At 46.2% G+C, this 23615-nt stretch overlaps 1 protein-coding gene across 2 annotated transcripts in view; it reads left to right on the forward strand.

The window, feature by feature from the left end:
• Positions 1 to 23615, forward strand: part of LOC128405799 (mucin-16-like) — a 52063-nt gene that overhangs the window by 4685 nt on the left and 23763 nt on the right. For both annotated transcript variants that reach the window (XM_053372758.1, XM_053372759.1), the window contains 35 exons: positions 83 to 150; positions 284 to 456; positions 924 to 950; positions 1129 to 1277; positions 1362 to 1429; positions 1564 to 1736; positions 2079 to 2105; positions 2287 to 2441; positions 2538 to 2605; positions 2739 to 2911; positions 3379 to 3405; positions 3584 to 3732; positions 3817 to 3884; positions 4019 to 4191; positions 4534 to 4560; positions 4742 to 4896; positions 4993 to 5060; positions 5194 to 5366; positions 6257 to 6283; positions 6417 to 6580; positions 6795 to 6862; positions 10990 to 11162; positions 12282 to 12308; positions 12437 to 12597; positions 13003 to 13070; positions 13208 to 13380; positions 14288 to 14314; positions 14485 to 14624; positions 15978 to 16048; positions 16517 to 16689; positions 17627 to 17653; positions 19559 to 19707; positions 19797 to 19864; positions 20242 to 20414; positions 20826 to 20852. In XM_053372758.1, coding sequence (XP_053228733.1) covers positions 83 to 150; positions 284 to 456; positions 924 to 950; positions 1129 to 1277; positions 1362 to 1429; positions 1564 to 1736; positions 2079 to 2105; positions 2287 to 2441; positions 2538 to 2605; positions 2739 to 2911; positions 3379 to 3405; positions 3584 to 3732; positions 3817 to 3884; positions 4019 to 4191; positions 4534 to 4560; positions 4742 to 4896; positions 4993 to 5060; positions 5194 to 5366; positions 6257 to 6283; positions 6417 to 6580; positions 6795 to 6862; positions 10990 to 11162; positions 12282 to 12308; positions 12437 to 12597; positions 13003 to 13070; positions 13208 to 13380; positions 14288 to 14314; positions 14485 to 14624; positions 15978 to 16048; positions 16517 to 16689; positions 17627 to 17653; positions 19559 to 19707; positions 19797 to 19864; positions 20242 to 20414; positions 20826 to 20852 — 3637 coding nt within the window. The remainder of the gene's footprint in view (positions 1 to 82; positions 151 to 283; positions 457 to 923; positions 951 to 1128; positions 1278 to 1361; positions 1430 to 1563; positions 1737 to 2078; positions 2106 to 2286; positions 2442 to 2537; positions 2606 to 2738; positions 2912 to 3378; positions 3406 to 3583; positions 3733 to 3816; positions 3885 to 4018; positions 4192 to 4533; positions 4561 to 4741; positions 4897 to 4992; positions 5061 to 5193; positions 5367 to 6256; positions 6284 to 6416; positions 6581 to 6794; positions 6863 to 10989; positions 11163 to 12281; positions 12309 to 12436; positions 12598 to 13002; positions 13071 to 13207; positions 13381 to 14287; positions 14315 to 14484; positions 14625 to 15977; positions 16049 to 16516; positions 16690 to 17626; positions 17654 to 19558; positions 19708 to 19796; positions 19865 to 20241; positions 20415 to 20825; positions 20853 to 23615) is intronic.

Genomic DNA, 23615 nt, shown 5'->3' on the forward strand with positions numbered 1-23615 from the left:
CATCTACTTGTGAGACTGGCATGGGATGTGCCGTGGGTGATCCTGATGATTTCACCAATTCAATGTTTCCTTCCTTCTTCAGTTTGGAAGAATTCTCCGCAACAGCAGCGTTGGCCCGGCGTACCTGGGATGCAAAGTGACTCAGCTCAGGTAAGCCTTCCTCAAGTGCGGAAACGCATATCCTCTGGTCATTTCTCACTCTGGCAAGAGTGACTTCCTCCGTCCTCTGTTTTCCACCTTTGTGGTCAGTCCTGCATCCCAAATTCTCTCTTTCTTTTTCCAGACCGGTGAGAGACGGGGATGAAACCGGAATGGATGCCGTCTGCACTTACCGCAACGACTCCACCACGCCCGCCTTTGACCGAGTGAAGGTGTACCACGAGATCGTCAACCAGACCAGCGGTTTCACCAAGATGGGTCCCTACAGCATGGAAAGATACAGCCTATACGTCAACGGTAACCTAGTGTTTCTTGATGATTTCATGTACATCGATTACCTCTCTCTGTGGGGTGTGTCGTAGTTACAGTGTAGGTGTCCTAGGGTTACCGTCTGCTCATCAGGTTTAATGTTTTCAGAGAGATGAGGGCTCCATCTCCAGAATGACATGCTTTCAAATGGGCTGAAGGAAGCTGAATTGGCTCCAGAGATAGATAGTGGAAGAGGTCATAACAACTGAGAAGGACGCCTCCTTCCTGCTCCTGCCCCTGTTACTTCACCACGTAGCCCATGTTCAAGAAGCTTTCCTAATCCCCACAGAGCTGGTTGAGAGGGAGATAGCTTTGAGACCCACCCACCCCGCTCTGAGCAGTACACCATGCAAGGGAATTCTGGATGCAACCAGTTCTATTATTTGCCAGAATCTCCATCTGAAACACCACTGTTTTGCCTCATTTATAAACCTGTGTTTCTTCTTTTTCCCCAGGTTATCATGAAGTCCCAGTTGAACCAAGTAAGTTTGCTTTAAAAGTTCCAACTTCTAAAAACCCTTCATGGCCCTTTCACCAAACTCAAGGAAAGGAGCATCCATGTGAACACATATAAATTGATTGGTTGTTATTCTGATCAGTCACACCATGCAATGAGCCACTAGCCTCTGCCTGATCCATTTATTTCATTTCCTGTGGTAGCCCCTCCACCAGGCCTGACACCAACCCCAGCCTTGGCAGTTGAACCCTTCACCGTCAACTGGACCGTAACCAACCTCAAGTATAACCCAGAAATGGGGACGCCCAATTCAAAGGCCTTCAACGCTACAGAGAAAGCGCTCACCACACTGGTAAGTCCAGTTCCTGCCCATTGTGAGAATAGCTTCCCATGATCCTATATGTTTGATGTACTCAATGCTTCCTTCATTTTTCAGCTGGGAAGAATTCTCCGCAACAGCAGCATTGGCCCGGCGTATGTGGGATGCAAAGTGACTCACCTCAGGTCAGCCATCCTCAAACATGGGAACCTTTTAGCTCTGATCATCCCTTGAACGGACACGAATGATCCTGTCTCGCCCAACCGTTCCAGCTGCTCATAATTCTGTTCAACATCTCTCTCTCTCTCTTTCCTCCCAGACCTGTGAGTGATGGGGATGAAACCGGAATGGACGCCGTCTGCACTTACCGCAAGGACTCCACCACGCCCGCCTTTGACCGAGTGAAGGTGTACCACGAAATCGTCAACCAGACCAGCGGTTTCACTGAGATGGGTCCCTACAGCATGGAAAGAGACAGCCTCTATGTCAATGGTAACCAGCTGTTTCCTAATCATCTCCTGTGCATGTCTTATCTCTGTGTGGGGTTTGTGTCATAGTACAGAAATAGACTCTCCTCTGAGCTCAGTGTTCTTGTTGTGTCCATGATTTCCTGAGAGATGAGGCCTCTCACTCCAGAACTGAGAGCTCTCTAAACAGGGATTTCATGTTTCATAGGCAGAGGGAACTTTGGGAATGGGGAACGGAGCGGGGGAAGCCTCCCCTGAGGAGGATTACACTCAGTGGAAGTCTGGATTGAACCCTTTTCAAGTGTCTACAACTGAAACACCACTGTCTTGGTCCATTCATAAACCAGCATGTCTTTCTTTGTCCTAGGTTATAATGAGGTTCCTGTTGCATCAAGTAAGTATCATATCATGATCCTTAAATTGTGCTCATGACACAATTTAAGGGAACAACTAAAATGAGTGTGTCAGCAATGGCCGTGCCAAAGTGGAAGAGCATAAATTTTAACATGCTTTTGTTGCTTTGCTGTGTGTCACAATCCCATCACACAATGTACCTCCTATGCTTCCACTTTCAGCCACTCTGCCAACGCCAACACAAACCCCAACCCCAGTCCCAACACTTGAACGCTTCACCCTCAACTGTACCGTAACCAACCTCAGATACAAGCCAGAAATGGGAACTCCCAACTCAAAGGCCTTCAACGCTACAGAGAAAGCGCTCACCATGCTGGTAAGTCTGATCCCCATCTACTTGTGAGACTGGCATGGGATGTGCCGTGGGTGATCCTGATGATTTCACCAATTCAATGTTTCCTTCCTTCTTCAGTTTGGAAGAATTCTCCGCAACAGCAGCGTTGGCCCGGCGTACCTGGGATGCAAAGTGACTCAGCTCAGGTAAGCCTTCCTCAAGTGCGGAAACGCATATCCTCTGGTCATTTCTCACTCTGGCAAGAGTGACTTCCTCCGTCCTCTGTTTTCCACCTTTGTGGTCAGTCCTGCATCCCAAATTCTCTCTTTCTTTTTCCAGACCGGTGAGAGACGGGGATGAAACCGGAATGGATGCCGTCTGCACTTACCGCAACGACTCCACCACGCCCGCCTTTGACCGAGTGAAGGTGTACCACGAGATCGTCAACCAGACCAGCGGTTTCACCAAGATGGGTCCCTACAGCATGGAAAGATACAGCCTATACGTCAACGGTAACCTAGTGTTTCTTGATGATTTCATGTACATCGATTACCTCTCTCTGTGGGGTGTGTCGTAGTTACAGTGCAGGTGTCCTAGGGGTACCGTCTGCTCATCAGGTTTAATGTTTTCAGAGAGATGAGGGCTCCATCTCCAGAATGACATGCTTTCAAATGGGCTGAAGGAAGCTGAATTGGCTCCAGAGATAGATAGTGGAAGAGGTCATAACAACTGAGAAGGACGCCTCCTTCCTGCTCCTGCCCCTGTTACTTCACCACGTAGCCCATGTTCAAGAAGCTTTCCTAATCCCCACAGAGCTGGTTGAGAGGGAGATAGCTTTGAGACCCACCCACCCCGCTCTGAGCAGTACACCATGCAAGGGAATTCTGGATGCAACCAGTTCTATTATTTGCCAGAATCTCCATCTGAAACACCACTGTTTTGCCTCATTTATAAACCTGTGTTTCTTCTTTTTCCCCAGGTTATCATGAAGTCCCAGTTGAACCAAGTAAGTTTGCTTTAAAAGTTCCAACTTCTAAAAACCCTTCATGGCCCTTTCACCAAACTCAAGGAAAGGAGCATCCATGTGAACACATATAAATTGATTGGTTGTTATTCTGATCAGTCACACCATGCAATGAGCCACTAGCCTCTGCCTGATCCATTTATTTCATTTCCTGTGGTAGCCCCTCCACCAGGCCTGACACCAACCCCAGCCTTGGCAGTTGAACCCTTCACCGTCAACTGGACCGTAACCAACCTCAAGTATAACCCAGAAATGGGGACGCCCAATTCAAAGGCCTTCAACGCTACAGAGAAAGCGCTCACCACACTGGTAAGTCCAGTTCCTGCCCATTGTGAGAATAGCTTCCCATGATCCTATATGTTTGATGTACTCAATGCTTCCTTCATTTTTCAGCTGGGAAGAATTCTCCGCAACAGCAGCATTGGCCCGGCGTATGTGGGATGCAAAGTGACTCACCTCAGGTCAGCCATCCTCAAACATGGGAACCTTTTAGCTCTGATCATCCCTTGAACGGACACGAATGATCCTGTCTCGCCCAACCGTTCCAGCTGCTCATAATTCTGTTCAACATCTCTCTCTCTCTCTTTCCTCCCAGACCTGTGAGTGATGGGGATGAAACCGGAATGGACGCCGTCTGCACTTACCGCAAGGACTCCACCACGCCCGCCTTTGACCGAGTGAAGGTGTACCACGAAATCGTCAACCAGACCAGCGGTTTCACTGAGATGGGTCCCTACAGCATGGAAAGAGACAGCCTCTATGTCAATGGTAACCAGCTGTTTCCTAATCATCTCCTGTGCATGTCTTATCTCTGTGTGGGGTTTGTGTCATAGTACAGAAATAGACTCTCCTCTGAGCTCAGTGTTCTTGTTGTGTCCATGATTTCCTGAGAGATGAGGCCTCTCACTCCAGAACTGAGAGCTCTCTAAACAGGGATTTCATGTTTCATAGGCAGAGGGAACTTTGGGAATGGGGAACGGAGCGGGGGAAGCCTCCCCTGAGGAGGATTACACTCAGTGGAAGTCTGGATTGAACCCTTTTCAAGTGTCTACAACTGAAACACCACTGTCTTGGTCCATTCATAAACCAGCATGTCTTTCTTTGTCCTAGGTTATAATGAGGTTCCTGTTGCATCAAGTAAGTATCATATCATGATCCTTAAATTGTGCTCATGACACAATTTAAGGGAACAACTAAAATGAGTGTGTCAGCAATGGCCGTGCCAAAGTGGAAGAGCATAAATTTTAACATGCTTTTGTTGCTTTGCTGTGTGTCACAATCCCATCACACAATGTACCTCCTATGCTTCCACTTTCAGCCACTCTGCCAACGCCAACACAAACCCCAACCCCAGTCCCAACACTTGAACGCTTCACCCTCAACTGTACCGTAACCAACCTCAGATACAAGCCAGAAATGGGAACTCCCAACTCAAAGGCCTTCAACGCTACAGAGAAAGCGCTCACCATGCTGGTAAGTCTGATCCCCATCTACTTGTGAGACTGGCATGGGATGTGTCGTGGGTGATCCTGATGATTTCGCCAATTCAATGTTTCCTTCCTTCTTCAGTTTGGAAGAATTCTCCGCCAGAGCAGCATTGGCCCGGCGTACCTGGGATGCAAAGTGACTCAGCTCAGGTAAGCCTTCCTCAAGTGCGGAAACGCATATCCTCTGGACATTACTCACTCTGGCAAGAGTGACTTCCTCCCTCCTCTGTTTTCCACCTTTGTGGTCAGTCCTGCATCCCAAATTCTCTCTTTCTTTTCCCAGACCGGTGAGAGACGGGGATGAAACCGGAATGGACGCCGTCTGCACTTACCGCAACGACTCCACCACGCCCGCCTTTGACCGAGTGAAGGTGTACCATGAGATCGTCAACCAGACCAGCAGTTTCACTGAGATGGGTCCCTACAGCATGGAAAGATACAGCCTCTATGTCAACGGTAGCCTAGTGTTGGTTTTTAAAGATGATTTAGTAGTGGCGGGGGGGGGGACATGTCTGTATTATTCTAATGCTTCTGAATGGTTGTTGTGGCCGTACACTTTGGAGTAAGGGATGGCAAGTTAGGAAGTTTGGGAAACTTTGTGCATCAGGTTGTTCCTTCACATTCAGGGAGGAATAACCAGGTGCCGAAAAGAGAATTGGGGAGGCACCTGGCTTGACAGCATGTGAAAAAAGTCTAGGTGTCTTAGTAAACAACAAGCTTAACATGTATCAACAGGGTGAGATCGCAGCCAAAATGTGAATGCTATTCTAGGCCGCATCAACAGAAGTCTAGTGTCCATATCAAGGGAAGTCACAGTCCCACTCTGTTCTGCCTTGGTCAGACCACACCTGGAATACGGTGTCCAATTCTGGGCACTACAATTTAAGAAGGATGTTGACATGTGCAGAGGAGGGTGACTAAGAAGGGCCTGGAAACCAAACCTTATGAAGAATAGTTGAGAGAGTTGGGTAAGTTTAGTGTGGAGAAGAGGAGACTGAGAGGAGATAGGACAGCCATTTTCAAATGTTGGAAGTGCGAGGAAATATCTGAACATGGAAGATGGGGAAAGCTTGTTTTCTGCTGCACCAGAGGGTAGGACACAAACAAATAGATTCAAATGACAAGAAAAAAGATTGCGACTAAACATCAGGAATAACTTTCTGATGGTGAGAGCTGTTCAACAGTGGAAGAGTGGGTCTTGGAACGTGGTGGGCTCTGTGCCTTTGATTGTGTATTTGTAACAGCTTCAAGATGTAAAGTGCATCTTGTAGACCAGGGATCAAAGCAAGAATTCTTTCATCACATTCATTCTAACACAAACCATTCCTTCCTTCCCTTTTACCTAGGGTATAACGAACAGCCTCGTGAAACAAGTAAGTACCGTATTGGAAACCTGATTTTGAGTCCATTCAGAACATGGAGGGCAGGGAAGGAGAACCGAGGGTGACGGTCTCGTGATAGAGCTTCAACAGAAGACGGTCAAGATATCATTGTTTTCCTTTCCAGCGGTTTTGCCCCCAGTGCCAACCAAAGCACCAACCCCAACCCCACCCCTGGCAATTGAACGATTCACCGTGAACTGCACCGTAACCAACCTCAGATACAAGCCGGAGATGGGAATTCCCAATTCGAAGGCGTTCAACTCCACAGAGAAAGCACTCACCACTCTGGTAAGACTGGTTCCAGTTGGTGTCGATTGTTTGGGATGCTGTGGTAGTGTTCCCTGGTAGTTTGACCTCCAGTGACAGGCTAGGCCTTTTTTCTTCTTTATTTAGACAGGCATTTGGTAAGAGTTGGGTTCCGATCCACTTGCCAAAATTGATTCTCATAAGGTGCGGAGCATTCAGGTTCAACATACTCAATTTATCTTGTCTTTTCCCCCAGCTTGGCAGAATCTTCTCCGTAAGCAGTATCGGCCCAGAGTATTCGGGATGCAAAGTCACAGCTTTGAAGTAAGCCTCGCTTTTTTCCTGAGTCACGCAGAGTGATGCAGCCATTTCACCCTCGAAGCCCTAGTGATGAAGTAGAATCCACACACGAGACTTTGAAGATCACTCTTTGCTTGCAGGGTGGCAGCTATTACAAGCAATATCATACATATATGCTAAGTCCAATGCAATGCATCTCACTCTCTTGAGTCCAAGACAGGATCTTCTAGCTTCCAAAATTCCTTTGAAGCAGCCCATATATCATACTCATGGTCACTTGTCTGTCCTCCTTCAGACATACTCATGGTCACTTTTAAAGGGCGTTAACACATTGACAAGGCCACAATTCAGCATTTCTGTGCCCTTAATTGGAGTCACAAGATTTTGCAGCCATTACATTACATAGGTTTTCTTTTCCCCAGCATAACTTATTCTTTGTAAAATACATTTTCTAATAAATACAGTACAAATACCAAAGGGGAGGTAATGGGGAAGGGAAGCGAAGGTAATGAATCTGGCCCTGGAGAGTGGAGAATACCACACTAGATGGTCTGACTCAGTATGGGGCAGTTTCCTGAGCTCCTGTTTAACCTAGCCCTTTATTCTGGACCATGAGGACTAGAATCTTGTGGAGACTTCCAGGTTAGCGCCATCGGCTAATGGCGGATTCCCTCCAAGCTCCGGAGGGAATCGGCTCCGCAGGATCCGGGTCTTGCCGCTGCGGCAACACGGGGACCCTCAGAAATCACAGGCGCTGAAGCCTGTGAACTTGGTGACTCGGCGGGCACCATTTGCGCCCCCCGACCCGCGAAGGAGCCTTTTTAAAGGCTTCGGAACGGGGGACGGGGTGAGCGGCGCGGTGCTGAGAGTCGACTGCTTCTCCAGCGGAGTGAAGCCGCATGCCATGGTCGGAGAGCGCTGACTTCTTCTTGTGAATAATTGGACTCTAAAAGTAACAACCTGTGAGTAATACAGAAATTGGATTTGTAAAGAAAATTTTTTTTTTGAATTAGGCATGATCGGGGAAGGCGCAAACAGGAAGTCCGTCTCCCCGTCTTATAAATAATCTAAAGCAAGGATTAGCTAACTAAGGTCGAGAGAATTTCTTCTTTATTGGGTAAAAGACATTAATTTCACGATTTGGCAGTATAAGTAATTTCACTGGAGGATAAGAGTTAATTTTGAGAGCTGAAGTGCCACCCCCCCGGACCCGGGAGTGATCCGCGAGAGAGCCTGTTGAGGAGATATAGAAGAGATTGACAGCTGTCAAATTGCAGATGACACCAAACTGGGAGGGGTGGCTAACACCCCAGAGGACAGGATCACACTTCAAAACGACCTTGACAGATTAGAGAACTGGGCCAAAACAAACAAGATGAATTTTAACAGGGAGAAATGTAAAGTATTGCACTTGGGCAAAAAAAATGAGAGGCACAAATACAAGATGGGTGACACCTGGCTTGAGAGCAGTACATGTGAAAAGGATCTAGGAGTCTTGATTGACCACAAACTTGACATGAGCCAACAGTGTGACGCGGCAGCTAAAAAAGCCAATGCAATTCTGGGCTGCATCAATAGGAGTATAGCATCTAGATCAAGGGAAGTAATAGTGCCACTGTATTCTGCTCTGGTCAGACCTCACCTGGAGTACTGTGTCCAGTTCTGGGCACCACAGTTCAAGAAGGACACTGACAAACTGGAATGTGTCCAGAGGAGGGCAACCAAAATGGTCAAAGGCCTGGAAACGATGCCTCATGAGGAACGGCTAAGGGAGCTGGGCATGTTTAGCCTGGAGAAGAGGAGGTTAAAGGGTGATATGATAGCCATGTTCAAATATATAAAAGGATGTCACATAGAGGAGGGAGAAAGGTTGTTTTCTGCTGCTCCAGAGAAGCGGACACGGAGCAATGGATCCAAACTACAAGAAAGAAGATTCCACCTAAACATTAGGAAGAACTTCCTGACAGTAAGAGCTGTTCGACAGTGGAATTTGCTGCCAAGGAGTGTGATGGAGTCTCCTTCTTTGGAGGTCTTTAAGCAGAGGCTTGACAACCATATGTCAGGAGTGCTCTGATGGTGTTTCCTGCTTGGCAGGGGGTTGGACTCGATGGCCCTTGTGGTCTCTTCCAACTCTATGATTCTATGATTCTATGAAATTAGCTGTCAAGAAGGAAAAAGAGAACTTTGTTTCTGCTATCTCTGCTGGATATATTTGCTACAATTTGGTTATATTTTGTTGAAAACAAGGAAGAACTGATACAAACTAACTTGATTTTTGGATTTGAACTGGAAGGAAGATAAAGTAACCAAAATCTCTCTAGAGGGGATTTTGGGACATTACAAGAATGGCTGAAGGAGGAAAAATTCAAGCTAAATTGGACAGAGTGTTTCTTCTCTTGGGAAAGTTACAAGGCCAAATTGATGTTTTGGCTACCAATGTTGCAACTCTGGACTTAACAGTAAACAAATCCATTGAATTTGATAAGGACTTGACTCATGAAGTCCATGCAGCTGGACAAGAAGAGAAACCTGAAAGATTTGAGAGTGTGGAGAAAGAGATATATGTTGTTTCTGAGGAAAAGGAAGGAGGAGATGTAATGTTGCAGATGACGAAGGAGAGCCAGAGGCCTGACATGATGGCTACAAAGGAAAATAAGTACTGGATGATGAAAATCTGTTTTGAATTGAAGATTGAAGAATGGAGAGATCTCCTTATGTGGAGATCTGAAGACCTATGGATTACAAATTTGATTAAGGTGAAAGTTGGAGCTTTTGGGACATTTGGACTTAAAAGGAGTAAGAAACAAGATTCAGGCTCCACTTTTAAGTATGGAGGTCTGGCTGGAAGAAATATGGACCCTATCGGGACAGAGCTTCTCCGAGATCTGGTGTTTAATATTAAGGACTACCAAAAAAACCGGCAGAGAGGAATTGAGAGAGAATTAAGAGCCTCGGACGTGAGGTCTCCAGGCTGATAGTAGACTAAGACTGATGGACATTTGTTGGGGATTGAAACCGGGAAAGGGGGGGTGGGGTTTGGGAATCCAAAGGGTGCAGAATTATAATCTGTTTTTTTTATTTTGTTTTGTTATTAGTATGAAAATTGGGGAATTCGTGGAAGGGAATTTGGGTCGACTTTAGAAAAAAGTTTTAAGAATGAGCACTGATGTTTAAATACTGATGTTTATAAGTTAAAATTGGTTTTTTTTTAAATGAATTAAATATAAAAAGGTCAAAAATTGGGGACAAGAACTTGTTGAATTAACAATTTGAATTGGAATATAAGAAGGGGAGGTGTGGGGAAGTCAGGGAAATATGTTATTGAAAATAAGGATTGTAAACTTTATGTGTTTTTAACTTTTTTCTTTTTTCTTTTTGATTTTTTAATGTATAAAGGTGGAAAAACTCAATAAATATCTTTAAAAAAAAAAAGAATCTTGTGTTGGGATACTGCCAGGGAGACAAAGACCATCATGCCTCCACGTTGTCTCCCGGTCTCCCGTGATAACAGTATCAGTCAATTAGCGACATGAGCCTCAGAAATAGCTGTCCACATTCCAAGACTCATGCACGCCCTTTTCGCAGAGTTCGCACAACGAAAGATGCACCCAGGAGAGCATATTTTATAGATTTATTCAGCGTTGGTCAGAACAAAGGAAAAACATGACTGCCTGCCTGCGTGTCGAGGCAACAGAGAGAAAACAAAAGCTATACACAAAACAGAAACTTCCTGTGAGCCGGAAGTACGCAGGCTTGTGACACACAACAACCTGCTCCCTTTTTAAGGTGGAACAGAAATATCCTAACATCTTGTACTACATTTACTGGAAAGACCATAACTTGGTTGCTGAGCATCCGCTATGCAAGCTGTAGGCCGCAGACTTTCCCCAGCCCCTCTGGGTTGGGCAGGGTGGTAAGGAAGACTGCTGGAGAGGTGCTGCCAATCAGTGTGGACAATATTGAGCTTGATGGACCAGTCGGTATAAGTTGGTTCCCTGGGTTCCTAGTTAAACCAGCCATTGTTCAAAATCACGAGGACTAGCATCATCCTGTGCCCTTCTGATCCTAACAATTCAATACTCCTTTCTCTTGACCCACACATCCCAATATTTCTGCTAAAACCCTCTGTTTCCTTCTCCCTCTCCTCTCAGACCAGTGAGAGACGGGGATGAAACCGGAATGGACGCCGTCTGCACTTACCGCAACGACTCCACCACGCCCGCCTTTGACCGAGTGAAGGTGTATCATGAAATCGTCAACCGGACCAGCGGTTTCACCAAGATGGGTCCCTACAGCATGGAAAGATACAGCCTCTACGTCAATGGTAGATATTGATTATATATTTTTGTGGTTTTATATTTTGATTTTCTTCTGTGAACCACCGTGAGACCTCCAGGTATGGGGTGGTATATAAATTCAGTAAATGATAACAATAAAATAATGGTAGCCAAATTTAAAGTGAAATGAAAAAAATGAAACAAAACGACATTGGCCAAATAGTTTTTATGCATTTCACGTGCGTTGAATATCTGTGGGTGTGTTTGCAGTATTGCAGTGTTGCCAAAGGCTCATTCCAGCACAGCACAGGAGCAGTATGCTCTGCCATAATGGGAATCCTTTTTCACACAACATTTATTGTGCTTTCCTTATATATATGGAGGGGGTTTGGTGCCTGCATATTGCAATCAGGGATCGTCGTAATAATTCTTTCTCCCCCTTGCCTTTCATGCTAGATGATAGATAGATAGATAGATGATAGATAGGTAGATAGATGATAGATAGATAGATAGATAGATAGATAGATAGATAGATAGATGATAGATAGATGATAGATAAATTTATTACGGTCGGAGACCAGCTTATAAAACACACTTGGGGGTACAATCCCAGAAGGAAAACAAACATTTAAAACAATGTACAACAGTAAATTTAAAATTTATAAATGCGATAAGCGTATAGACACTTAAAACTTTAAGATAAGCTACCGCAGAGAGATGACCCAGAGTCACCCATGGAACCATTTGGGAATTTTATTAACCAACTAGTTTGGGTCGGGGGATGCTCTGTGCCTACAGATCAGTACACAGAATCTGGCAACCATCCGGGTCGTCTTACGATCTTTGCCTAACAGGAAAAGGTCAAATTTTTGCTTTTCCGGGAGGTCAGCGAGCCTCACCAGCAGGGGATCAGTGGTTTCACTCTGTGCCTCTTCATAGAAGGGACATCTAAAGAGCAAGTGCTCTGGGCTTCCTATCTCCCCCAATGAACTGGCGCAAAGTCTCTGAGCATATGGGACATTTTAAAAGGATCCTTCCAGGACCAGCGAGGGCAGAGCCAAGCTTCTGGCGAGTGTAAAAGCCCTTCTTGCATTTTTGGATGCGAGAAAGAAGAGATATGCTGCTGACTTTCATGCTAATTGCTCTTATCTTTCCTTTTTGCCTAGGCTACAATGAACAACCTCTCAAACCAAGTAAGTCCCACAATCAAATCCTAACTTTGTTCAGAACGTGGGGAGAGGGGAAGGGGAGCCAGAGCGTGCTGGGTCTCTTGCAGAGCTTCAATGAAAGAGCATTGATTTATATCTGTTTTCCTTTCCAGCTGTTTTACCCTTGGTGACCAAAGCACCAACCCCAACCCCAGCCCTGGCAGTTGAACGGTTCACCATGAACTGCACTGTAACCAACCTCAGATACAAGCCGGAGATGGGAATTCCCAATTCGAAAGCGTTCAACTCCACAGAGAAAGCGCTCACCACTCTGGTAAGACTGGTTCCAGTTGGCGTTGATTGTTTGGGGTGCTTTGTTGGTGTTCCCTGGTAGTTTGACCTCCAGTGACAGGCTAGGACCTTTTAGACATAAGCTTCGGTCCATAAACTGGCTATTAAATAGGTTGTAACTGTTGGGATGTGACTTGATGCTAGGAGAGGATAAATTTATTAGATATTATCTTTCCTTCCTCATGTTTGTGAGTTCAGCAGCTTGAAAGGGAAGCTTAGATCAGCTAATTTTAGCCTTAATCCTGGCTGCTTTAAGGCAGTCTGGATTCTCCTGGTATTTCCCCTTAAAATAACAATCACACAATCTTGTAAAAGGTACAAATAACATTTACTCACTCGGAATATTGGATTCAAAATAACAATACTCAACGTATCCTTTCTTTTTCAGTTTGGAAGAGTCCTCCGCAGTAGCAGTATCGGCCCGGCGTATATGGGATGCAAAGTGTCAACTCTGAGGTCAGCCTTCCTCTTACTTGTAGACATTTCAGCTTTGATCATCTCTTCCCCGGACAGCAGCAGCTTCATTCCTCTCGCACCCACCCCTTTGGCCTGTTCCAAAGGCTCCTGCTCAAATCCTTTCTCTTGCCTTCCAGACCAGTGCAAAAAGGGGACGAAACCGGGATGGATGCCGTCTGCTCTTACCGGAACAGCTCCGCTGCCCTGGCGTTCAACCGAGTGAATGTGTATCATGAAATCGTTAACCAGACAAGTGGCTTCACCAAGATGGGGCCCTACGACTTGGAGAGATACAGTCTCTACGTTAACGGTAGCGAAGCAGTTTTGGGGCATTTGCTCATTGTGCTCTAGATTGCCTCAGGTGCCATGCTTTTGAGTGGCCTTCCCATTGGGGTGTCAAGGGGCTAACAGGAAGATCAGGTCATTCGCAGGTCGGAGAGGAAGACATGAGTCTATCGCCCATTTAGTTTCTTTATTAAGGGAAGGAAACAACACCGTATTTTTCGCTCTATAGGACACTCCGGACCACAGGAGGGGGAGAACGGGGGGGGATTCTCCCCCTCTCTGCTCAGCGCCCCTTCAGCGAAGCAGCAGGAGAAACGGATCCCCTTCCATTTCTCCTCCCGCTTCGCTGAAGGGGCGCTGCGCAGAGAGGGAAAACTGTGCAACGCCTCTCCAGCGAAGCGAAGCCTGGAGAGCAAAAGGGATCGGTGTACACTGACCCCTCTTGCTCTCCAGGCTTCAGGCGGCTATCCGCAAGCCTTCCAAGCGCAGCGGAACTCCTGCTGTGCTCCGAAGGCTTGCGGATAGCTGCCTGAAGCCCCCAGAGCGCAGCCTTTGAAGCCTCCACAGAGCAGCGGGGTGAAGGCACCCTACTGCCCTGTGGAGGCTTTGCGCAGCCATCCCCAAGCTAGAACAGCGAGACGGAGCACTGTGCAGTGCTCCGTCTCCCTGTTCTGGCTTTGGGCTTAGCCACACATCCTGAATTCGCTCTATAGGACGCACACACATCTCCCCTTAATTTTTGGTGGGGGGAAAAGTGCGTCCTATAGAGCAAAAAATACGGTACAAGGAGGCACCAATCCCAATATGAAGAGCTGCAGGGCAGAGGGGAGAGAGAATCTTGCCTATTTTCCTGCCAGTTTTGCCTTAGAGAAAAATGCTGCAATGCCTTCTTTTTCTCTCCACAAACTATCACCTCTTCTCTTTCCCCCCAGGATATAATGAAGTCCCTCTGGAACCATGTAAGTATAACTATGAAAGGCTGTAGAATCCTTACAAGAGGCATATGGTTGTCTTGATAATGGCTCTAATGGGAATGAAGTGCAAACCTGTTAGTTCTGCACTGAAATGAGAGCCAAGCTGAATTTTCTCCCTCTTGCCTAAGACTGCCTCCGTCTCCGCTTTATTCCAGCAACAACTCAGACCCCTCCAGCTCGGGCAATTGAGCACTTCACTGTCAATTACACTGTCACCAACCTCAAATACAAGTCGGAGATGGGAATTCCGCATTCGAAGGTCTTCAATGCCACGGAAAAAGCTCTCACCACGGTGGTAAGAGTCCGGTTCTGATCCAGTTGTTGATAATTGTTTGTGGTCCTTTTGGGTTGACGTAGTTAGTGTATCTGCTGGAATGTTGCTCCTCAAAGGTGCCTAGGAGCTCTGGGTTCTGTTTGTGTCAGAGACCAGCCTTGTGCTGGACGCCTGCCCAGTTGGGCTCTCCTCTCTCTCTTTTAAACTTTTATTCACATGGTTTCATCATCATAGTTCTCATTCAACATTACAATCAAAAATTTTAAAATTAAAACATTGACTTCCCTTCTGCCTTTCCATGCCTTCCTTCTAACATCTTTTACTGCTGCATATTATAATCACGCGGGTGGCGCTGTGGGTTAAACCACAGAGCCTAGGACTTGCCGATCAGAAGGTTGGCAGTTCGAATCCCGGCGATGGTGTGAGCTCCCGTTGCTCGGTCCCTGCTCCTGCCAACCTAGCAGTTCGAAAGCACGTCAGAGTGCAAGTACTGTAGATAAATAGGTACCGCTCCGGCGGGAAGGTAAACGGCGTTTCCTTGCGCTGCTCTGGTTCGCCAGAAGCGGCTTAGTCATGCTGGCCACATGACCCGGAAGCTGTACGCCGGCTCCCTCGGCCAGTAAAGCGAGATGAGCGCCGCAACCCCAGAGTCGGCCACGACTGGACCTAATGGACAGGGGTCCCTTTACCTTTACCTTATTATAATCACTCTGTCTTTTCTCTTTTCACATTTTATTTCCACATATTTTGCATTGCTGAATTTATTCTAAACCTGCTATTGTTTTGACCCATTTACAGAAGTTCTTCATATAGTCTACAAACATTTTCCAATCCTCTTTAAATGCTTTTTCCTACTGTTCTCCAATTCTGCTGGTTACACTCACCAGCTCTGTGTATTCCATCGTATTTGCCATTCCTCCCTCGTTGGGACTGCCCCCTCCCTCCACTTTTGAGCATATAAAATCCAAGTTGCAGTTGTTGCATAGAGAAATAAATTCTTATAGTTCTTAGAAACATCTGACTCAATTATTCCTAAGAGAAATGGCTCTGGTCTTTTTGGGAACAAACTTTTAAACATTCCCCTCCCCCATCTCATTATAAATTGTCTCCCAAAAGTCCCAGCTGGGCTCTTCCCATCACACAACGCCTGTGAGTCAGCCTATTTTCCCGAGGGTACCCCACATACAATCCCATGTTGCAGGGTTTTTTTGTAGTCTAAATGAACTGTATTAGAAATAAATACCACTGTCCAACCTCCCATGTTGTTGGTTTTTTTTGGGGGGGGGGAGTTGCTCCTGTCTACAAGGTATTTTTGGTAGCAATGATATTAGCAAGTTTAAACAAAGTTTACCAACGGTATTTTTTCTCTTTCAGCTTGGCAGAGTCATCTCCAGTGGCCGAGGCGTCGGCCCAAACTATCAGGGATGCCGGGTGACAGCTCTGAGGTCAGCCTTCCCCAACACAACCCTGCCTTCCCACTCTCTAAGGCTCCTCAAACTGCGTCTGTGTACCTCTGGCCTCTGTTCTGCCCTCCTCATTATTCTGCGTGTTCTTGGAGAGAGCTTGTTGCAGCCAGAGACTCCCTGGTTCTTCTGCAGCCTCTTGACTCCCCTCCTCTGCTTCAGCCAGGAGTCTGAACTGCTCCCTGTCACAGACTCCTCCTGCTCACCAAACCCTGTTGCCCCTTCAGGATCCAACACCACCTCCTAATCTTCCCCCTCCTCAGTGAGATCTGAGCCTTCCTCCTCTGGAGGTTCTGTTGAGGGTTCCCCGGCTGGCTCCTCCCACCACTCCTCATTGTCCAGGCAGTCCCTGGCATGTGCTTACATTGTCCAGACAATAGGAATTGCATCTTCTCCATCACCTCTGGTCCACTCTGAGTGTTTCTCTTTGCATTCTTCCTTTCCTTCCAGGCCGTTGAGAGATGGGGACGAAACGGCAATGGATGCCGTCTGCGCGTATAGGGCTCCTTCCCCCTCCTCCCCCTTTGACCTAGTAACGGTGTACCACGAAATTGTGAACAAGACCAATGGCTTCACCAAGATGGGTCCCTACAATCTGAGCTCAAACAGCCTCTATGTGAACGGTAACCAGGTTTTCAATTTGTCCGATATTTTCTGTCTGCCTGCTGTGTCTCAGAATGTTTAGGATATAAGCCAGTAGGGTTGCTAACCTCCAGTTTCAGGGCCTGATCTGCCCCACCAAGTCTGACAACTTCAGAAAATAGGTAAAGAAAGACCCCATCCATCTCCTCCTCCTCATTTTATTATTTGTACCCAGCCACTCTGGGTGGCTTCCATCATCTACAGGAACATAATAAAACATTAAACATAAAAAACTTCCTGATACAAGGCTACCTTCAGATGTCTTCTAAAGGTTGTATGGTTACTTATGTCCTTGATATCTGATGGGAGGGTGTTTCACAGGGAGGGTGCCACCACCAAGAAGACCCTGTGCCTGGTTCTCTGTAGCTTCACTCCTCCCAGTGAGGGAACCGCCAGAAGACCCTCAGAGCTGGACTTCTGTGTCCAGGCTGGACAATGGGGGTGGAGACACTCCTTCAGAGGCCGAGGCTGTTTAGGGCTTTAAAGGCCAGCACCAACACTTTGAATTGTGCTCGGAAACGTACTGGGAGCCAATGTGGGTCTTTCAGGACCGGTGTTATATGGTCACGGCGACCTCTCCCAATCACTAGTCTGGCAGCTGCATCCTGGATTAATTGTAGTTTCCGAGTCACCTTCAGAGGTAGCCCCACGGAGAACGCATTGCAGGATCCCAAGTGGGAGATAACCAGAGCATGTCCCACTCTGGTGAGATGGTGCGCAGACGGTCTCAACCATTGCACCAGATGGAGTTGGTAGACATCTAGTTGAAAGTGGACCAAAAATGCAAAAACATTAGCCACTCCTGATATAAAGAGACCCAACCCTATCCTAGGACAAAAGTGGGCAAACGTCCATGCTAGAAAGTGGAAGCAACTGAACCCAATTCTGCCTTTAAACAAGTGTTCCTTTTCTTTCCAGGTTACAATGAAGCATCTCTTCCTACAAGTAAGGGCATAATAATTGCAATGCTTAATTTTTAGTCATTGTGGGCAGGCTAATCCAAAATTGTGGTGCATCAGTGATTCTCAAGTGGGGAGTTCTGCCCCCGGGGGAGAATGGGATTGCTTAGGGGGTTGCTAAGAGGCAAGGAAGGGGGCGGCACAGGGGTGCAGGAAGTGTAAGGTTCATTGAATGAAACTGAGTAGTTTTATTTGAATTCTGAATGAAAGGGCAATCAGTTGTTACTGTTCTATTGTGTCATGATCTTCCTCATGAGAACCGCTCTATTGAACAATGCTTTTCCTTTTTTGCAAATATTATTTTTTACTACGTTTCCAAAATTTCTCAAATTATCTTCAGGTTAGATAATTACATAGCAGCTTTGTTTCATGGATTGATTTCCCACCCTGCCCTCCACAGTGTTTTTATTCAAACCCATTGCATCATTGTTGACTTAATTAATTCATCTTGTGCTGAACAATGCTGTAAAAAAATATATAGAGAGAGCAGAGTAGGGGCACTGGGGATGAGTTTTTGGAACTGCCAGGAAGCTGCTCTGAAAAAGCGTGGCAACCACTATGCAGAATTGGATAAATTAACAGGAAAGATTCGAAACCTGCAAGACCAGCGATTCTTAGAAGACTGGAGTAAATAGATGAACTATTTGAAAAGTAATTGTGATGAACAGATTACGCTTGTAGGACTGCAAGAGGTTTTGTAATGTGGATTATTTGAAATATTACAAGAAAGACTATGAAAAGAATTATTAGTTAAGGACAATTAAATGTAATATAGAAATTTAGAAATGCAGAATAAGTGATAAAGAACGGAAAATCATCAGAGGTGTTGACGGAAGTCTAAAATATTGTATAAGATAAGAAGATATGTTGTATGACTGTTGGAACTGATGTGTTAAAAAAATCTATAAAATGAGTTAGATGTTGCGCTGGAAAAAAGAAAAAAAGGGGGAAAAAGAAAAAGCATGGCAACCTCTGACCTATCAGTTAGATGGATAGCCAATTTCAGCGCTGAGAAGCCGGATCAGAAATAATTAAAAACTGGGAGAGAGCAGGAAACAAAGCCTGGAATTGAAGCCACGTGTGTATGAGTGTGCATCGTTTCAGTGTGACTAATCAAGTGACTCAGGTCATAGGAGACATTTCTGGGGGGCCCTGGCTGCCAAGGCACGCACAAAACTATCACTGCGAGTGCCCAGCCAGGCGACCCAACACGGTGTGTGCGTGACAACACACGGCACGCCAAGGCCCAACAGGGCCAGTCATCATGTGTGTGATGCTCATGAGGTCATGCGCATGCGCAGGGCACCCACAATGCGGGCAGACCCCTCACCACCCCTGCATTTTGCATTATGTCCCATAGCCATATAAGCAAAAGAGGGTGCTGATTTAAGTTTTTTAAAGGGAGGGCAGCAGTTCCAGGACCCAATGAACCAGACCCAGAGAGCTCAGACCCCTTGGGTGACCCCCTTCTGGTGGGAAGGTCTGGAGAAGAGAAGGCCAGCGCACTGTTCGGAGATGTCTGAGGCAGTAGGACAGGATAGTGAGGCTGTGACTACCTCCTGTTGAACTCCAAACCTCATCATCTTCAGCCAGTATGGCCAACGGTCAGGGATGATGGGAGTGGTAGTCCCGCAACATCTGGAGGATCAAGTCTGGATAGGCTTGCGTAAACAAAAAATGTTTTTGGCTGGAGCCAGAAAGAGTACAGGAAAGGCGTCCGCCTGTTGTCAAGAGGCAGAGAGTTCCAAAGGGTAGTTTCTGCTACACTCAAAGATTAATTTCTTCCAAGTGTAGATTGGGTATTATGTGCCGGTAATGCAGAATGGTGAGGTCAGGGGGGGGGGGCATACATGGGGCAAGGCTGTGATCTCACAGATTATATCCCTTACAGCTGCCTCGCTCACCACTCCTCGGCCTCCAACGGCAGCAGTGGATCACTTTACGGTGAACTACACCGTGACGAACCTCATCTACAAGCCGGAGATGGGCACTCCCCAGTCGAAGGTGTTCAACGCGACGGAGAAGGCGCTGTCAGCACTGGTAAGCCCCCCCCCCCCCGGCCCAAGAGCACACCTTCTGCTTTTTAAGGGCAGGAATAAATAAATGACAGCACCTTCCTTTCTGCCTAGATGGGTCGAGCAGTGCGGACAAGCAGCGTTGGACCTGCGCTCATGGGATGCAAGGTTTCGGAGTTCAGGTATGGATGCAGGAAGGGTGCTTTTTTATTATTATTTTAAAGGTGGTCTTTGAAATTTTATCAGGCAAGTAAGAGATGCAAAATAACAAATACATCACAAAGCTTGATTGTGAATGCAGTCCTTGTATTAAAAACCTCAATACGCATCTTAATCTCTGGCAGGGCAAGCGGCTCACATGGAGCTTTCCATGGTGCTGAAACGTCTGACCTGCCTTGTCCTCTTGGAGGTGCCACTCCAGCAAAGTACCTGCTCCTTACCAGCACCACTGGTCCTTTCCTGGGACATCTAATTTAGGGCCAAAAGTGTTGAACTGGAAGGAGGAGGAAGAGGTCCCACTTAGGAAGAGTTTTAAAGTTTTTAACCTTTCCATTTCCAGATCCATAGATGACGGGAAGAACACTGGCGTGGACAGTGTCTGCAGCTACCAGAGAGACTTGATGGCATCCCCTTTTGACCGGATGCAGATGTATCGGGAGATTGCCAACAAGACAAAGGACTTCACCAAGATGGGGCCCTACGACCTGGACCGGGACAGCCTCCTCGTGAATGGTGAGGAGCGGAAGCATGCTGTTATGGTTGAAGCATGTGGAGGTGTTCTTGTGGAAATCAAACCACAGGACAACTCTTGTTTCTCAGCTGAAGTTTCTCTTTATTCCAAATGCCCGGGGCAGAGATCTCTGCTCTCCTGAGAGCCAGAGAGTCCTCCGAACATGACACAGAGGCCAGAATATTTCTGCAATGATTGATATGCCATAAGCGCAGAGACTTACTTCCTCAAATATAAATGCAATATTACAAAGCAATATTTCAACATGTTCCAAAATAGTTGCTTACTCTGGCAGTGTATGGTTACATGTGTTAGAACATTGTTCTCCATCCTGATTTCTTTAGCCTGGGTGGGACATTCCCCAAACAATGTGCTCTCTGCCACCTTCTAACAAGTCTTCCCTTCTTCAACAGGTTATCATGAACCATCTCGTCAACCCAGTAAGTGTGCTATTCACAGAACTGCGACACCTCAACCACATCCCAGCCGAACGTAGAAAAATGCCCTAGCATCAGCTTCCCAGCGTTTCAGACGCAAGGGCCTTTCCCAGACCTGCCCTGGAGATGCTTGAGATTGAACCCTGTGCTTTCCTTTAAAATAAAGCAAAATTCCAGCCCTTGTGGCCAGTGGCGTAGCGTGGGTTGCCAGTGCCCAGGGCATTCAAGCATCACCTGGAGTACTGTGTCCAGTTCTGGGCACCACAGTTCAAGAAGGACACTGACAAACTGGAACGTGTCCAGAGGAGGGCAACCAGAATGGTCAAAGGCCTGGAAACGATGCCTTATGAGGAACGGCTAAGGGAGCTGGGCATGTTTAGCCTGGAGAAGAGGAGGTTAAGGGGTGATATGATAGCCATGTTCAAATATATAAAAGGATGTCACATAAGAGGAGGGAGAAAGGTTGTTTTCTTTTTAAAAAAAATATATTTATTGAAATTTTAAAAAAATAAAAAAGAAAGACAAAAAAGAAAAAAGAGAGAAGAAAGAAAAGGAAAAAGCAACAATTGAAAAAGTTTACATTACTTGCTTTCCATGTCCAAATTCCTTGACTTCCCCACACCTGCCCTTCTTGTATTCCAATTCCAATTTTTAGCTCAGCAAATTTTTGTCCCCACACTTTACCTTGTTTTCTCTGATTCATTTTAATTAACCAATTTTAACTTATAAACCTCAATCTTTATATTTCAGAACTTATTCTTAAAATACTTTTCCTAAATTCGCCCCATCAATTTAATTAACCCAATTTAACTTAAAAACTTCAATCTTTATACATCAACACTTATTCTTAACAATCTTTTTCTAAGGTCGGCCCCAGATCCCTTCCCCAAAATCCCCATTTTTATGTTAGTGGCAAAACCAACTTAATTAAAACAAAATATATTTGTACACCCTTTGGATTCCTGAAGCCCTACCACCCCCTTTCCCGGTTTCGAACCCCAACCAAAGTCCATCAGTCCATCTGCAATCAGCCTGGCGACCTCACGTCCGAGGCACTTAACTCTCTCTCAATTTCTCTCTGCCGGTTTTTTTGATAGTCCTTTATTTTAAATTCCGAATCTCGAAGAGGCTCTGTTCCAATAAGGTCCATATTTCTTCCAGCCAGACCTCCATATTTAACAATGGAGCCAAGATCTTGTTTCTTACTTCTCATAAATCCAAATGTCCCAAAGGCTCCAAATTCCACATTAGCCAAATTTGTATTCCATATGTCTTCAGATCTCCATATGAGGAGATCTCTCCAATTTCCATTCTTCACTTCAAACCAAATTTTCATCATCCTGTTCTTATTTTCCTTTGTGTCCAACTTAACAGGCCTCTGGCTCTCTTTGATCATCTGCGACATCACAGCACCTCCATCTTTTTCCTTCAGATCCTCATGTTCCTCTTTAAACACATCCTCAGATGACTCAAATTCCTTTTCTTGTTTGGCTGTAAGGATTTTTAGATCAATAACAACACTTCCCTGTTCATCTGCAGGAACTTGAATCATATCTCTTCCAGGCTCAGCAACTTTATTTACTGTTCCCTTCATTATTGTAACATTCACAGTCAAAACATCCATCTGTTCCTGCAGTTTTCCCAGGAGCGAGAAGGTCTTTTCCAGTTCAGCCAGTATTTTTCCACTTACAGCCATTTTTGTAATGTCCTGAACCCCCTCTAGAGGGATTCTAGTTACTTAATGTCTTCCAATTCCCACCCAAAAGCCAAGTTAACCTTTCCTTCTTTATTTTAACAATTTGTTGCCAAATTGTAGCGAATATAACCAGCAAAGTCAGCAAAAACAGAGTTTCCCTTTTCTTCCAACTTTGACAGCTAGTTTGACAGCTGTCAAAGTCTTTATACCTCTTCCGCAGGCTCTCTCACCAATCGCTCCCGGGTCTTGGGGGAGGGGTGAATTCCGTTCTCAATGTTAGCTCTTATCCTCCAGCACAATCACTTAAATTGCCCCAACGTAAAGTTAATTGCTTTTCTCCACAAAGGAGAAAGGTATTCTCACAACCTTAGTAATAAAATCCTTGCTTTACGATGTTTACAAGGCGGGTAGGCGGACTTCCTTTTAACACCTTGCCCGTTCGTGCCTAATTCCCAAAGATAAAATTTCCCTTTTAAGTCCAATTACCGTGTTACTCACGGGTCGTTACTTTTAATCCGAATGTTCAAAGGAAGAAGTTAGCGCTCTCCGTCCATGGCATGCGGCTTCACTCAGCAGGGGAAGCAGTCGAACTCACAGCACCACGCCGCTCTCCGTCCCCCGTTCCAGAGCCTTTAAAAAGGCTCCTTTGCGGGTCGGGGGGGCGCAAATGGTGCCCGCCGAGTCACCAAGTCCACAGGCTTCAGCGCCTGTGGTTTCTGAGGGTCCCCGCGTCACCGCCGCGGCAGAACCCGACCCCTGTTGAGCCGATTCTCTCCGGAGCTCGGAGGGAATCCGCCATTAGACGATGGCGCCAACCCGGAAGTCATCGAGAAAGGTTGTTTTCTGCTGCTCCAGAGAAGCGGACACGGAGCAATGGATCCAAACTGCAGGAAAGAAGATTCCACCTAAACATTAGGAAGAACTTCCTGACAGTAAGAGCTGTTTGACAGTGGAATTTGCTGCCAAGGAGTGTGGTGGAGTCTCCTTCTTTGGAGGTCTTTAAGCAGAGGCTTGACAACCATATGTCAGGAGTGCTCTGATGGTGTTTCCTGCTTGGCAGGGGGTTGGAC

Source organism: Podarcis raffonei, chromosome 18, assembly GCF_027172205.1.
Source record: "Podarcis raffonei isolate rPodRaf1 chromosome 18, rPodRaf1.pri, whole genome shotgun sequence".
In the NCBI taxonomy this organism is placed as follows: Eukaryota; Metazoa; Chordata; class Lepidosauria; order Squamata; family Lacertidae; genus Podarcis; species Podarcis raffonei.